Below are 13464 nucleotides of genomic sequence, written 5' to 3'. Positions count from 1 at the left end.
ACTTTTGTAACAATGTCAGTACAGTATGGCTCACAATTTTAGGATCTGCTCATTCATGTCGTTTAGTATTATATTTTTCCCATGACATTGTTATTGAGGCAGTGATTTATTTAGGTTGACATAGAACAGGAAGCAGCTTGATGCCCGACAGCTCTATCGACAAATTAAGCATTGCACACTGATTTCATCACAGAGATTTTAGGGTTAAGGTTAACCATGAGCTAACTGATTTGCAGGACAAACACGATGGTCTGAATGGCCTCCTCTTATTCCTGTGTTTATAAATGTCGCACTGATTTCATCACAGGGATTTTCTGAGGCAGAATGCATCAGCTGTGGATGCTGCCATTGCCGGTTTGCTCTGCGTTGGACTCATGAATGCACACAGCATGGGGATCGGGGGAGGCTTCTTCATGACCATTTACAACGCACAAACAGGTAGGTGCCACGTTGCTCGGTTTGTAACTTCACCTTCATTCCACCACTTTGCCTATAAATTCGAGATATTCCCCGCGGCCCCGAGGAACAATCCCTGGGCTGATTCCGCAAAGCCTGCCCACTATCTATGAGGCACAAGTCAGGAGTATGATGGAATACTCCCCACTCGCCTGGATGGGTGCAGCCCCAACAACACCCAAGAAGCTTGACACCATCCGGGGCAAAGCAGCAGCTTGCTTGGCACCACATCCACAAGCATACACTCCCTCCATCACCGATGCTCAGAAGCGCTGCAGAAATTCACCAAAGATCCTCAGGCAGCACCTTCCAAACTTACGATCACTTCCAACAAGGGCAGCAGACACATGAGAGCCACCACCTGCTAGCTCCCCTCCAACTCACTCACCATCCTGTCTTGGAAAAATGTTACTGTTCCCTCACTGTCGCTTGGTCAAAATCCTGGAATTCCATCCCTAATGGCATTGTGGGTCAACCTGGGGACTACAGCGCTTCAAGAAGGCAGCTTACCCCTTCTCAAGGACAACTAGGAGTGTGCAAGGAATGCTGGACACCCACATCCCGCAAAGAAATAATTTTTTAAGAAATCCATAGTGAGCTGTTCAGATGGACGCAGATATGGTTTGGTCACAGAAGACAGAGAGGAAGGGTATTTTTCTGACCAGAGATCTGAGACCCGTGGTGTTCTGCAGGGGTCATTGCTGGAAACCCTGTTGTTTGTATTGTATGTAAATGAATTGGAGGAGAATATAGGTGGCCTGATTAGTAAGTTAGTGGGTGATACAAAGGTTGCAAAAGCTGCGAATAGTGTGGAGGATTACCAAAGAGTACTGCAGGATGTAGACCGGCTGGAGAATTGGACAGGGAAATGATGGATGAAATTTTATCTGGACAAGTGAGGCATTTTGGAAAGTCTAATGGACAGAAGTATATAGTAAAAGACAGAGCCCTGAGAAGCACTAACACAGTACAAAGGGATCTAGGAGTTCAGGTCTACAGTCCTCTGAAAGTGGTAGCGCAAGTGGATAAGGTGGTCAAGAAGGTGCATGGCATGCAGGCCTTTCTCGGTCAGGCTCAGAGTATAAGCATTGTTCTGTTGCAGCTGTATAACACATTAGTTAGGCTACCTTTGGAAGCTTGTGTAGAGTTCTGGTAGCCACACTACCAGAAGGATGTGGAGGCTTTGGAGAGGGTACAGAAATGGTTTACCAAGGTGTTACCTGGTTTGGAGAGTATTAGCCATAAGGAGAGGTTGGGAAAATTGGTTTTGCTTCACTTGAATGTCGGAAGCTGAAGGGCGACCTGGCAGAGGTTTACAAGATGATGAGTGGCATGGATACAATGGATAGTCAGAGTAGTTTCCCAGGGTAAAAATGTCAATTGCAAGGGGACATAAATTTAAGGTAAAGGGGTCAAAGTTTGGAGGAGATGTGAAGGGGAAGTTTTTCAGACAGAGGGTGGTAAGTATCTGAAATGTGCTGCCAGAGGAGATGTGGAGGTGAATACAAATGCAATGTTTAAGAGATTACAAGGAGTGGAGCTGGATGAACACAGCAGCCAAGCAGCATCAGAGGAGCAGGAAAGCTGACTTTTTGGCGACACTTCCTCAGAAATGTTTAAGAGGCATCTTGACAGATACATGAATAAAAACCAAAAGAACTGCGGATGTTGTAAGTCAGGAACGAAAACAAAGCTGCTGGAAAAACTCAGCAGGTCTGGCAGCATCTGTGGAGGAGAAAACAGAGTTACTGTTTCGGGTCTGATGACCCTTCCTCAGAACTGATGGTGGCTGGGAAAACGTCAGTTTATATGCAGAAAATAGGGAGATGTGTGGGGTAGGGAGTAAACAATAGGATAGAGCTCAAAGAGAGAGAAAGACAGGGGGCGTGTAGTGGCGGGCTATGTGGTAACAAGGCCTGGTGTGTGGGGTGGGGGCCTGGGACATGGGAGAGTAGCCCAGTGCAAGCTGGAGGAACACTTCCCCTTCACATCTCCTCCAAACTTTGACCCCTTTACCTTAAATTTCCTCCAGCTTGCACCGGGCTACTCTCCCATGAACCAGCCCCCCACCCCACACACCAGGCCTTGTTACCACAGAGCCTGCCACTACAAACCCCCTGATCGTTATCAACTCCTTTGTCTATCCAACTGTCTTTCTCCCTCTTTGGGCTCTATCCTATCGTTTACTCCCTACCCCACCCACATCCCTGTTTTCTGTATATAAACTGATGTTTTCCCAGCCACCATCAGTTCTGAGGAAGGGTCACCGGACCCAAAATGTTAACTCTGTTTTCTCCTTCACAGATGCTGCCAGATCTGCTGAGCTTTTCCAGCAACTTTGTTTTTGTTCCAGATACATGAATAGGCATTGAATAGAGGAATACAGATAGAGTGGAGGCAAAAGGGTTTTAGTTTAGAAAATTGCCATGTGTCTCTGTGAGCTTGGTGAGCTGAAGGGCCTGTACCTGTGCTGCACTGTTCTTGGTTTCTACGATTGTGTTAACAACTTGTAGAAGTATGTCTTTCAAATGATAATTAGACCCATGAAATTCAGAGATGAAAGCTGTTGGTCGATTGAACTTCCATCCTACCCTGCATGGCCCAAGAACAAGTGTGGAACTGTGTCACAAAATGCCATCCATGCTAAAGAGGAATGTTTGTGAATGTAGAAAATGTACCTTTGATGTGTTGATTATTTAAAGTTAAATTTACCCTTTTCACTTGAAATATCATTTACCTGTTAATTTGTTCAATTTGTGGTCATTCTGATTCATGCGAAGGTAAGTTATAAAGTGTTCAATATTGTCGATAATTTCTCTAATTATACGTGTTTTGATAAATGATACTGTCTTGGTTAATGATTCTCACATGAAACATGACTGTGAAACGATCAGACTAGTTCATTAATCCCTGTGGGGGAGGAAATGTGCCATTCTCACCTGTGCTAGAGATAATGGGAACTGCAGATTCTGGAGAATCCGAGATAACAAAGTGTGGAGCTGGATGAACACAGCAGGCCAAGCAGCATCTAAGGAGCACAAAAGCTGACGTTTTGGGCCTAGACCCGGGGACCTGGGTTCAATTCCAGCCTTAGGCAACTGTTTGCATTTTCTCCCCGTGTCTGCGTGGGTTTCCTTCACAGTCCAAAGGTGTGCAGGTTAGGCGGATTGGCATGCTAGGTTGCCCATAGTGCCCAGGGATGTTTAGGTTAGGTGGGTTAGACATGGGAAATTAGGGGAATGGTTCTGGGTGGGATGCTCTTTGGAGGGGTGGTGTGGACTTGTTGGGCTGAATGGCCTGTTTCCACACTGTAGGGATTCTGTGAATAAAACTGGATGTACCAGCTTGCCAGCATTGGAAATGTTAATAGCACAGCATTCACTCAACCCTGCAAAGTACTCCTTCCCAACATTCTGTATTTGGAACAACATTGGGAGGACTGTCAACTCACTCAATCATACTTTACAGGCAATGTGCTAGGCACAACCATCATCATCCTGGCAATGGCCTGTCCAATTGATAGGACAGATGGGGGCACAGTGGTATACAGCCAGGAGGGAGTTGCCCTGGGAGTCCTCAACATAGACTCCAGGTCCAGCAAAGTTCCATGGCAGCAGATTAGATATGGGCAAGGAAATCAAAGTCAAAATTAATGTCGCTGACAGCCAGAATTATTCCCTCTCGACTGCCACTCAGTCACTAACGCGGATATATGTAAAAAAAGCACGTGAATAAAGTGGGCGAGTTCCAAGGGATCATGATACATGGGCAATAAAGGGAATACAGCTGAAAAATGATGAGAACTCGATACTAATAATCGCAGATACAGTGGGTACAGAAGATACAAAGGAAGGAAAGGGGATGGAGTCATCGACATTATAGTGTGGAAACAGAAGATATCTGCAAGGTCACAATTAGCTGTTACAAGTTGGAAAGCAAAGGGTGTATGATTACAGCACTGTAGTTCCTCTACAAGCCTCGGACCTCCAGTGCTTTCTTCAACCACTGGCTGTTCTTTATGTCACAGGTTTGTGTCTGTACCCCTACCTTCACTCAGAGATGCCATGCACTCCCAGATTAATAGTTCCTGGATCTCCTGATCTTTCTCATCAAACCAGTCTTGGTGTTTCCTGGTTGAGTCGAGCTGCACCAATTGTTGTGATGGGATGGAACACACTGCGGATGAGGGCTGTGTGTGTGTGTGTGTGTGTGTGTGTGTGTGTGTGTGTGTGTGTGTGTGTCCCGTATTGTGCCCTGGCCTGTAGCATTGCTGTGCACAACATGGAGATCATTTAGAGCAAGTGACGAGCTGAATCAGCCAGATACCCACTCTCCATTCTATGCCAAGTTGTCTTGATATTTACAGAATAAAAATCGAAAGAGCTGCGGACGCTGTAAATCAGCAACAAAAACAGAAGTTGCTGGGAAAGCTCAGCAGGTCTGGCAGCATCTGTGAAATAAAATCAGAGTTAACATTTCGGGTCTGGTGACCCTTCCTTATTTATTGAATTTGCTAAAATAGAAAGCTTCATATTAATGAGGTGATTTGAGCCTTTATTAAGGTGTTGAACTAGTAATAATTGCTGACTCACTGCTGCCTGGGGGGGAGTCTCGCCAAGTCACTTTGTCAGGTTCGTTTTCAGAGACCCTCACGGACTTGATGCAATAACAAGACACCGACCTGTTTAGAAAAACACAAATCCTTTATTAGAAAGCAAGTACAAGCTGTGGAGAATCACTGTACTCAACCCAGCACAGGGCGCAGAGTCTCGTAAGCAATCGTCCCCTAATAGCGGACAGTCCCCGCTTTTCATATATTACGAAGTACATAATACATAATACATAAAACAACTTCACATCTCACAATGACATGATATATGAAACGATTATTACAACAGACAAAGACAGTATACCAAACAATTATTACATCAAAAACATAAAAGACCAGGATATAGTTTCAATCGTTTGTGAAGTGGCTGCTAATGGTAGGAGGCGATTTCAAGTTGTTAACGAGACAGATTGTAATTTCAAGTTACCGATGTGTCTGGCTGGAACAAAGTCAGTGCCCTGGCCCCTTTGTCGAGACAGAAGTTACATACTTCAGAAGTCTCACACCTTTACAAATGTTCCTCACTTAACCTTATTTGAGACAGTTTAATTCTAATTTTATTCAGTCAGGAAGCTTAAGGCAGTGTCTGCATACCGATGTGTGGGAAGATAAGGAATTACAAAGTCTTACATTGAATTCCTAGCTGGGCAGGAAGCTTCAGGACAGTAATAATGGGAACTGCAGATGCTGGAGAATCCAAGATAACAAAGTGTGAAGCTGGATGAACACAGCAGGCCAAGCAGCATCACAGGAGGACAAAAGCTGACGTTTCTTCAAGGGTCTAGGCACGAAACATCAGCTTTTGTGCTCCTGAGATGCTGCTTGACCTGCTGTGTTCATCCAGCTTCAAACCGTGTTAGCTTTAGGACAGTGCCTGCATACCTATGTGTAGGCAGATAAAGGACATTAATTTAGAGAAGTATAGAGATCAATGGGATGTTATCCCAATAACATCTCAACTTGTCCAATCATAAAAGTTGGAGTGAGATGCTTACAATATTGAGAAAAACCGTGCTGGAAATGTCATCTAATTCTGCCATACATGTTGCCAAACACCACATCGGCCAGATACCTATAAGATTCCACCCAATGTTTCAAGTCAGGTATGACTTTTCTGCAGAATGGAATAGAATGGTGATATTAGAGGATTTCAAAGATCTTGTTATTAGCTGGAATAATGTAAGAAGAAAAGGATAACAACTAAGAATTTTTAAAATGCATTCAGAAGCACTTCTTTGACCAATAGGTTCCTTGTCCAACTAAGAAGGATATATTGCTCGATCTAGTGCTGGGAAATGACGTGGACCAGTGTCCATGTGGGGAGCAATTAGAAAAGTGATGATCATTTCCTACGATTTGGTCCAAGAATGGAGAAGAGCAAGGAATAATCTACGGTACAATGTTCTTGAGTAGATTTGTAGCTCGGGTTGTGGATGCTGTGGTCGGTTGGCTCACCGAGCTGGTTTGTTGTTCCGCAGATGTTTCATTCCCCTGCTGGGTAACATTATCATTGCAGCCTCCAACGAAGCGCTGTTGTGTCTTCCCTCCTGTTATTTAAACTCTGGAGTTTAAATATCAGGCAGGAAAACACAAGCGCGCTTCATTGGAGGCTGCAATGATGATGTTACCCAGCAGGGGAATGAAACATCTGCGGAACAACAAACCAGCTCGGTGAGCCAACCGACCACAGCATCTAAAGTACAGCTTCTAAATTTGAAGAGGGTAATTTTCAATGGGACATGACAAGAACTAGCTCAGGTAAAATGGAACTGAAACCTCATAGGAAAAACTGCAACAGAACAGTCACTGACATTGAGGAGATGTTGCACCTAGAGGCTAGGTCTATTCCAACAAAGGTGAAAGGTAAGCAGACTGAAGCCTGTGCTGTTTGGATGATGAGAGAACAAAAATAAAATGATGAAGTAAAACAGTGCATAAAGTGTACATCTGATGAATTCTTCAAGAAAGGTCAGAACAATAGGTTGAGTGGGGAAATGAAGAAAAAAGACTGGCAAAAAGACAGTATGAGAAAAGAATGCAAGTGAACCTAAATACAAAAATCTTCTCCCAAAACGTATATAGTAAGCTGGTAATACAAGTTGGGATGTAGCCTAACAGGGACTAAGAGAGAGATCGGTTGGAGGCACTGGACAAGGGTATTTGATTACTCTGGGGCAGCACGGTGGCTCAGCGGTTAGCACTGCAGCCTCACAGCACCAGGGACCTGGGTTCAATTCCAGCCTCGGGTAACTGCCTGTGTGGAGTTTGCACATTCTCCCCGTGTCTGCGTGGGTTTCTCTGGGTGCTCCGGTTTCCTCCCACAGTCCAAAGATGTGCAGGCTAGGTGGATTGGCTATTCTAAATTGCCCGTAGTGTTCAGGGGTGTGTGTGGGTTATAGGGTTATAGGGTCTGGGTGGGATGCTGCAAGGGACGGTGTGGACTTGTTGGGCCGAAGGGCCTGTTTCCACACTGTAGGGAATCAAATCTAAATCTAATATTAAGAATCTATGAAGGACTATTTTATGTTATTGATAACTAATATAGAGGATTTTGACAAAATATTGATAATATAGAGACAGTAAAGATAATGGATGGGATGAAAATTCACAGGTGGAGTTTATTGGAAAGGTCAGTTCTGTTTATAATGGATAGATTGACTCTTCTCAAAGGCTTACATAACAGGTAGCTGAAGGAAAGGCTTCTCTTAGAACACAGAACATAGTTCAGTACAGCACAGGAATGGGCCCTTCAGTCCACAATGTTGTGCCAAACATGATACCAAATTAAACTAATCCCTTCTGCCTTCCCTTGATCCATATCCCTCCACTTCTTGCAAATTTATGTGCTTATCTAAAAGTCCCTTAAATGACCATATAATATCTGCCTCCACCTCCACCCATTGCAGTGCGTTCCAGACTCTTATCACTCTCTGTGTGAAAATATTTGCCCCTCACATCTGCTTTGAACATTCCCCCCGCACCTTCAATGCACGGCCCCTGATATTAGAGGTTCAGAAACTTGGCAAATGTGAAACTCTTGTTGAAGAAACATGCAAGGAAGGAAGTTTTTAGAAACTACAGGCTGGTAAGTTCAACATTAGTGGGTAAGATTTTAGAAACCATAAATAGGGGATATAAAACAGACACTTCAAGAGCTTTGACTTAATTAAGAGTCGGCATAGATTTGTAAGATGCAGCCTGTTATATGATTAATCTAATCGATATTTCTGACAGAGTAATGAGGGGAATAGGACGATGATATCTATATTGATTCCTAAAAAGCATTTCACAAGATGCCACATGAAGAGCCAGTGAACAAGATTGAGGCACACGAGTAAGTTCCACCTTGAGTAAAACAAAAACGATATGTTGCAGATGATTCAAGTCTGAAAGCTATATCTATAAGCATCCTGCAGGTTACTGCTGACCGGAAAGTGAACTGGAAAAGTCATAAATACTGCGGCTACGAGGGATGGTCAGATGCTGGGAATTCTGCATCCTTTAGCCGTAGCATTTACTCCCTCTACAACAGCCCGGTGTTTGATTGGTCTGGAACACCTGTCCAATTTTTACACAAGTTCACAGATGTCGATGAAGAGGTTTTTGCAGAGTTGCCTGGGATGCATATTCCCACTGTGTGATGATAGGCGGTGCTTGGCTTTTAGTCTTATTATAGTTATGTGTAGTGATTTGATACAACCGAATGGGAAATGACATAGGTCAGACCAGCTAATATCAGCAGATTTCCCTCTCAGATGACCACCATTAAACCAAACAAGTTTTATTGACAATCTATTAGAGTCGTGATCACCATTACCGGTCATCTACTACTGATGCTATGGTTTCCAAAGAAAAATGTGAATAATTGCAGACAGGAGCCATCCAAAGAACTGAATGAAACAAACATTTTGTCACTTCCCCACGAATCCTGGGAAGGCAGGACTCAAATTTCAAAGTGACTTCTGCATGCTGCACCCAATTTACAGAGGATTTAATAGTGGGTATGCAAATATGTGTTAGCTTTGTTAAAAAGCAAAAATTGGCCCATGATATTCTCATTCAGCAGTGCAGGACACTGGTGAACACAACTCATCAAACCTTGCTGCAAATCTGTGGAGATTTCTGAGTAGTATTGGAGTCGTGGCTTACAAATTTTACTCATCAGCATTTATCCCGAGTCAGGTTTCCCTGCCAGTTCACATTCCATGCAGTCAACAGCAATATTGTAATTAAAATGATTAGAATTTTCAAGATTTTTGGTACCTTCCTATGTCCCAGTCACAGCTGTGACATTGCTCTTGATACAATTTGTGCAAAGTGTTTGAATCAGTCTCAGTGTGCCACTAAACCTTTCTACCAGGGCATTCGATATGCTATTAGATGCTTTCACTTGATAATCTTGCCATAATTGAGTGACTGGTCTCCCCCTTGTGGCACAGTGGTAGTGACTGTACCCTGGAATGAGAGGCCCAGTTTCAAGTCCCAACTGCACCAGACATTTGTGATAAAATCTCTGAACAGGTCAATTAGAAAAACAGGTTAAATAAATGAAATTTGAGTAACAAAGGTATAAAATTGGTTGCCTTCTTGGCCAAATTTTAATCTGGAAACCCCAATATTTTTCATGCTCGCTTATAATGGGTGAAATGTGGATAAAACAGCATTTCTACCTATCCCTGAGTGCTTTAGAGATGGTTACAGGTTCAATGATTACAGGATCTTGACTCAACAATGTGCAATGATATATTTGAAACTCAAGTCAGAAAAGAAATTTTCCGAAGAAGGGTCCAGACCCGAAACGTCAGCTTTCCTGCTTCTCTGATGCTGCTTGTTCATCCAACTCTACATCTTGTTATCTTAGAGAAAAAGGACCTGCCTTCATATTGTATCATACAAAATCTCTGGAGGTCTCAAAACACTTTACAATGAATTACTTGTGAAGTGTATTCACTACATTGTCAGAAACACAGCAGCAGGTTCTCCAGAACAGCAACAACTGTCAGATATTTGGTTTCACTGGATTGGCTCAGGGATAACCCATGCCCAGATGTTTTGGCTTTTTGAGCTCATCAAAACAGTACCTTGAAACAGTGAATCTTTCACTGCATTCAGGGCAGTAGGGAGGAGGTTTAGGAGGCAGAGATGGGGGAGGGCTCCTGGGGTAGGAGCATTAACTTGTTCTCTATTTGGCTTCAGGAAGGATTCTTTTCCCTCCTGGGCGTACAGAGGAAAGAAAACAGGCCTGAAACATCAGCCTTCCTGTCCTCTGATGCTGCTTGGCCTGCAGTGTTCATCCAGCTCTACACTTGGTTATCAAAGAAAATGAACTAGCTGTTTAGGCCTGGACTCCTTTCCTGTAGATCCTGATTCTCTTTGGCCTGAAGGGAAAGCCACAACAATTCCTTCTGCTTAAACCTGAGTGTGTATTTGGAAAATGTCCTTGCCATCCAGTTGTCTGCGTGAAAAAAAATCATAGTTGGTGATTTTCTGCATCTTAACAGCAGGTAAACAGCCTCGGCGAGTTTCACTTTTATTTTTATTAGGCATTTAGGGTTAAAAACACCTTCACCATGTTTTGATGCAGATTGATAGGTGAGGGTCCCATTTTCTCATGTTGCACGCTAACTTTTGCTATGAATGCTTAACACGAAATTTCATCTGTGATATAATCTTGTGACTTGATGCTACTTGCTTTTCAGGAGAAGTAGAAACCATTAATTCCAGAGAAGTGGCCCCAGCTAGTGCATCATGGGATATGTTTATCAATGAAACAGATGAAGCTTCTCGCAAAGGTAATCATTAGAACAATAATCAGTATATTCCTGCTGACGCCTGCTTCACTCCTGCTTAGTGAAGCTTGAATTTAAAAGAACCGTACAGTTCTGGTCACCGCATTATAAGAAGGATGTGGAAGCTTTGGAAAGGGTGCGGAGGAGATTTACTAGGATGTTGCCTGGTATGGAGGGAAGGTCTTACGAGGAAAGGCTGAGGGACTTGAGGCTGTTTCGTTAGAGAGAAGAAGGTTGAGAGGTGACTTAATTGAGACATGTAAGATAATCAGAGGGTTAGATAGGGTGGATAGGGAGAGCCTTTTTCCTAGGATGGTGACGACGAGCACAAGGGGGGCATAGCTTTAAATTGAGGGGTGAAAGATATAGGACAGATGTCAGAGGTAGTTTCTTTACTCAGAGAGTAGTAAGGGAATGGAACACTTTGCCTGCAACGGTGGTAGATTCGCCAACTTTAGGTACATTTAAGTCGTCATTGGACAAGCATATGGACGTACATGGAATAGTGTAGGTTAGATGGGCTTGAGATCAGTATGACAGGTCGGCACAACATCGAAGGCCGAAGGGCCTGTACTGTGCTGTAATGTTCTATGTTCTATGTTCTTTGTAACCAGATTTCTGACGAAAATGCTACGGGGTTCCAAAAGCTGGCTGATATAAACAGCTTTTTCCCTATTTTCCATTTCTACTTAAAGCTTTGATTGCTTTCTTTAGGTTCACCCGGGGGGTCTTTGGATAACATTCAAAAATCAGTATAATTCACATGTTACAGATGTATTGGCAGCCCATGTCAGCAGCTTATTTAACTGGGAGCGATTATTGGGTGATAATAAGACCATAAGACCGTAAGACATAGGGGTGGAAGTGAGGCCATTTGGCCCATCGAGTCCACTCCGCCATTTAATCATGGCTGATGGGCATTTCAACTCCACTTCCCTGCACTCGCCCTGTAGCCCTTAATTCCTCGCGAGATCAAGAAATTATCAATTTCTGCCTTGAAGGCATTTAATGTCCTGGCCTCCACTGCGCTCCGTGGCAATGAATTCTGCTAGCCCACCACTGTCTGTTCAATAGTTAACAAAGTGTGGGCTGGATGAACCCAGCAGGCCAAGCAGCATCCTAGGAGCACAAAAGCTGATGTTATGAAGGGTCTAGGCCCGAAACGTCAGCTTTTGTGCTCCTAAGATGCTGCTTGGCCTGCTGTGTTCATCCAGCTCCACACTTTGTTATCTCAGATTCTCCAGCATCTGCAGTTCCCATTATCTCTGTTTCAGGCCTTCTTCCAGACCTGAAACTTCAGCTTTCCTGCTCCTCTGATGCTGGTTGGCCTGCTGTGTTCATCCAGCCCTACACCTTGTTATCTCACAGCAGGTGAGATAGGTGTCTGTTTTGCTGATGGAATACTAGGACTGTCTATCTGCCAGGTTAGAGGGAGACCTCCATGTACCCCATTCTAACAGTTAGTGTCAAGAAGTTGGCCTGAAATCTAAGCCCCTGCCCTTCATTCTGACCCACCAAAGCCCCATTCTCCCAGCCTGCAATCTCATGCTGCCAGTACGGCTTCTCATGCTGTTACAACCCGTGATGCAGTTCAGCTCCCAGTGGCCTCTGAAGATATATTGTTCTCTCCGTAAGGCCAGCAGCTTCAGCTGTGATGAGATCTCAGGGCAAGGCAGAATAAAAACCGAAAGAACTGCAAATGCCGTAAATCAGGAACAAAAACAGAAGTGGCTGTAAAAGCTCAACAACATCTGTGAAAAAAAAAAATCAGAGTTAATGTTTCAAGTCCGGTGACCCTTCCTAAGTTCCTCGGACCCAAAACATTAACTCTGATTGAGTGTTTTCTTCACAGATACTGCCAGACCTATTGAGCTTTTCCAGCAACTTCTGCATTTGTTGTGTGTGTGTGGCCTCACCAATAGTTTGTACAAATGGCCTCCCCTACTTTTGTATTTAATTTCCATCATAGTAAATAATCACTCTATTATATTAATCCTTTGAATCATTAATGAACCGTCCAGATCACTTGGCATGCCAGAGCTAGAACAAATTACAAAGAAAATTACAGCACAGGAACAGGCCATTCGGCCCTCCAAGCCTGCGCTGACCCAGATTCTCTGTCAAACCTGTCATCTATTTTCTAAGGGTCTGTATCCCTTTGCTCCCTGCCCATCCATGTACCTGCTCAGATACATCTTAAAAGACACTATCGTGTCTGCGTCTACCACCTCCGCTAGCAACGCGTTCCAGGCACCCACCACCCTCTGTGTAAAGAACTTTCCACGCAGGTCTCCCTTAAACTTTCCTCCTCTCACTTTGAACTCATGACCCCGAGTAATTGAGTCCCCCACTCTGGGAAAAAGCTTCTTGCTATCCACCTTGTCTATACCCCTCATGATTTTGTAGACCTCAACCAGGTCCCCCCTCAATCTCCGTCTTTCTAATGAAAATAATCCTAATCTACTCAACCTCTCTTCATAGCTAGCACCCTCCATACCAGGCAACATCCTGGTGAACCTCCTCTGCACCGTCTCTAAAGCATCCACATCCTTTTGGTAATGTGGCGACCAGAACTGTACACAGTACTCCAAATGTGGCGGAACCAAAGTC

The 13464-nt window shown here is 43.9% G+C and overlaps 1 protein-coding gene across 4 annotated transcripts in view; it reads left to right on the top strand.

Annotated features, from left to right (window-relative positions):
- LOC125463951 (glutathione hydrolase 1 proenzyme-like) overlaps nt 1–13464 on the top strand; it is a 127126-nt gene that overhangs the window by 38378 nt on the left and 75284 nt on the right. For all 4 annotated transcript variants that reach the window (XM_059655168.1, XM_059655166.1, XM_059655165.1 and 1 more), the window contains exons 3-4: nt 308–438; nt 10765–10857. In XM_059655168.1, the coding sequence (XP_059511151.1) occupies nt 308–438; nt 10765–10857 (224 nt within the window). The remainder of the gene's footprint in view (nt 1–307; nt 439–10764; nt 10858–13464) is intronic.

Source organism: Stegostoma tigrinum, chromosome 26 (assembly GCF_030684315.1).
Source record: "Stegostoma tigrinum isolate sSteTig4 chromosome 26, sSteTig4.hap1, whole genome shotgun sequence".
NCBI lineage: Eukaryota > Metazoa > Chordata > Chondrichthyes > Orectolobiformes > Stegostomatidae > Stegostoma > Stegostoma tigrinum.
Note: the sequence above shows the minus strand (reverse complement) of the source record. Positions and strands in the feature narration are given on the sequence as shown.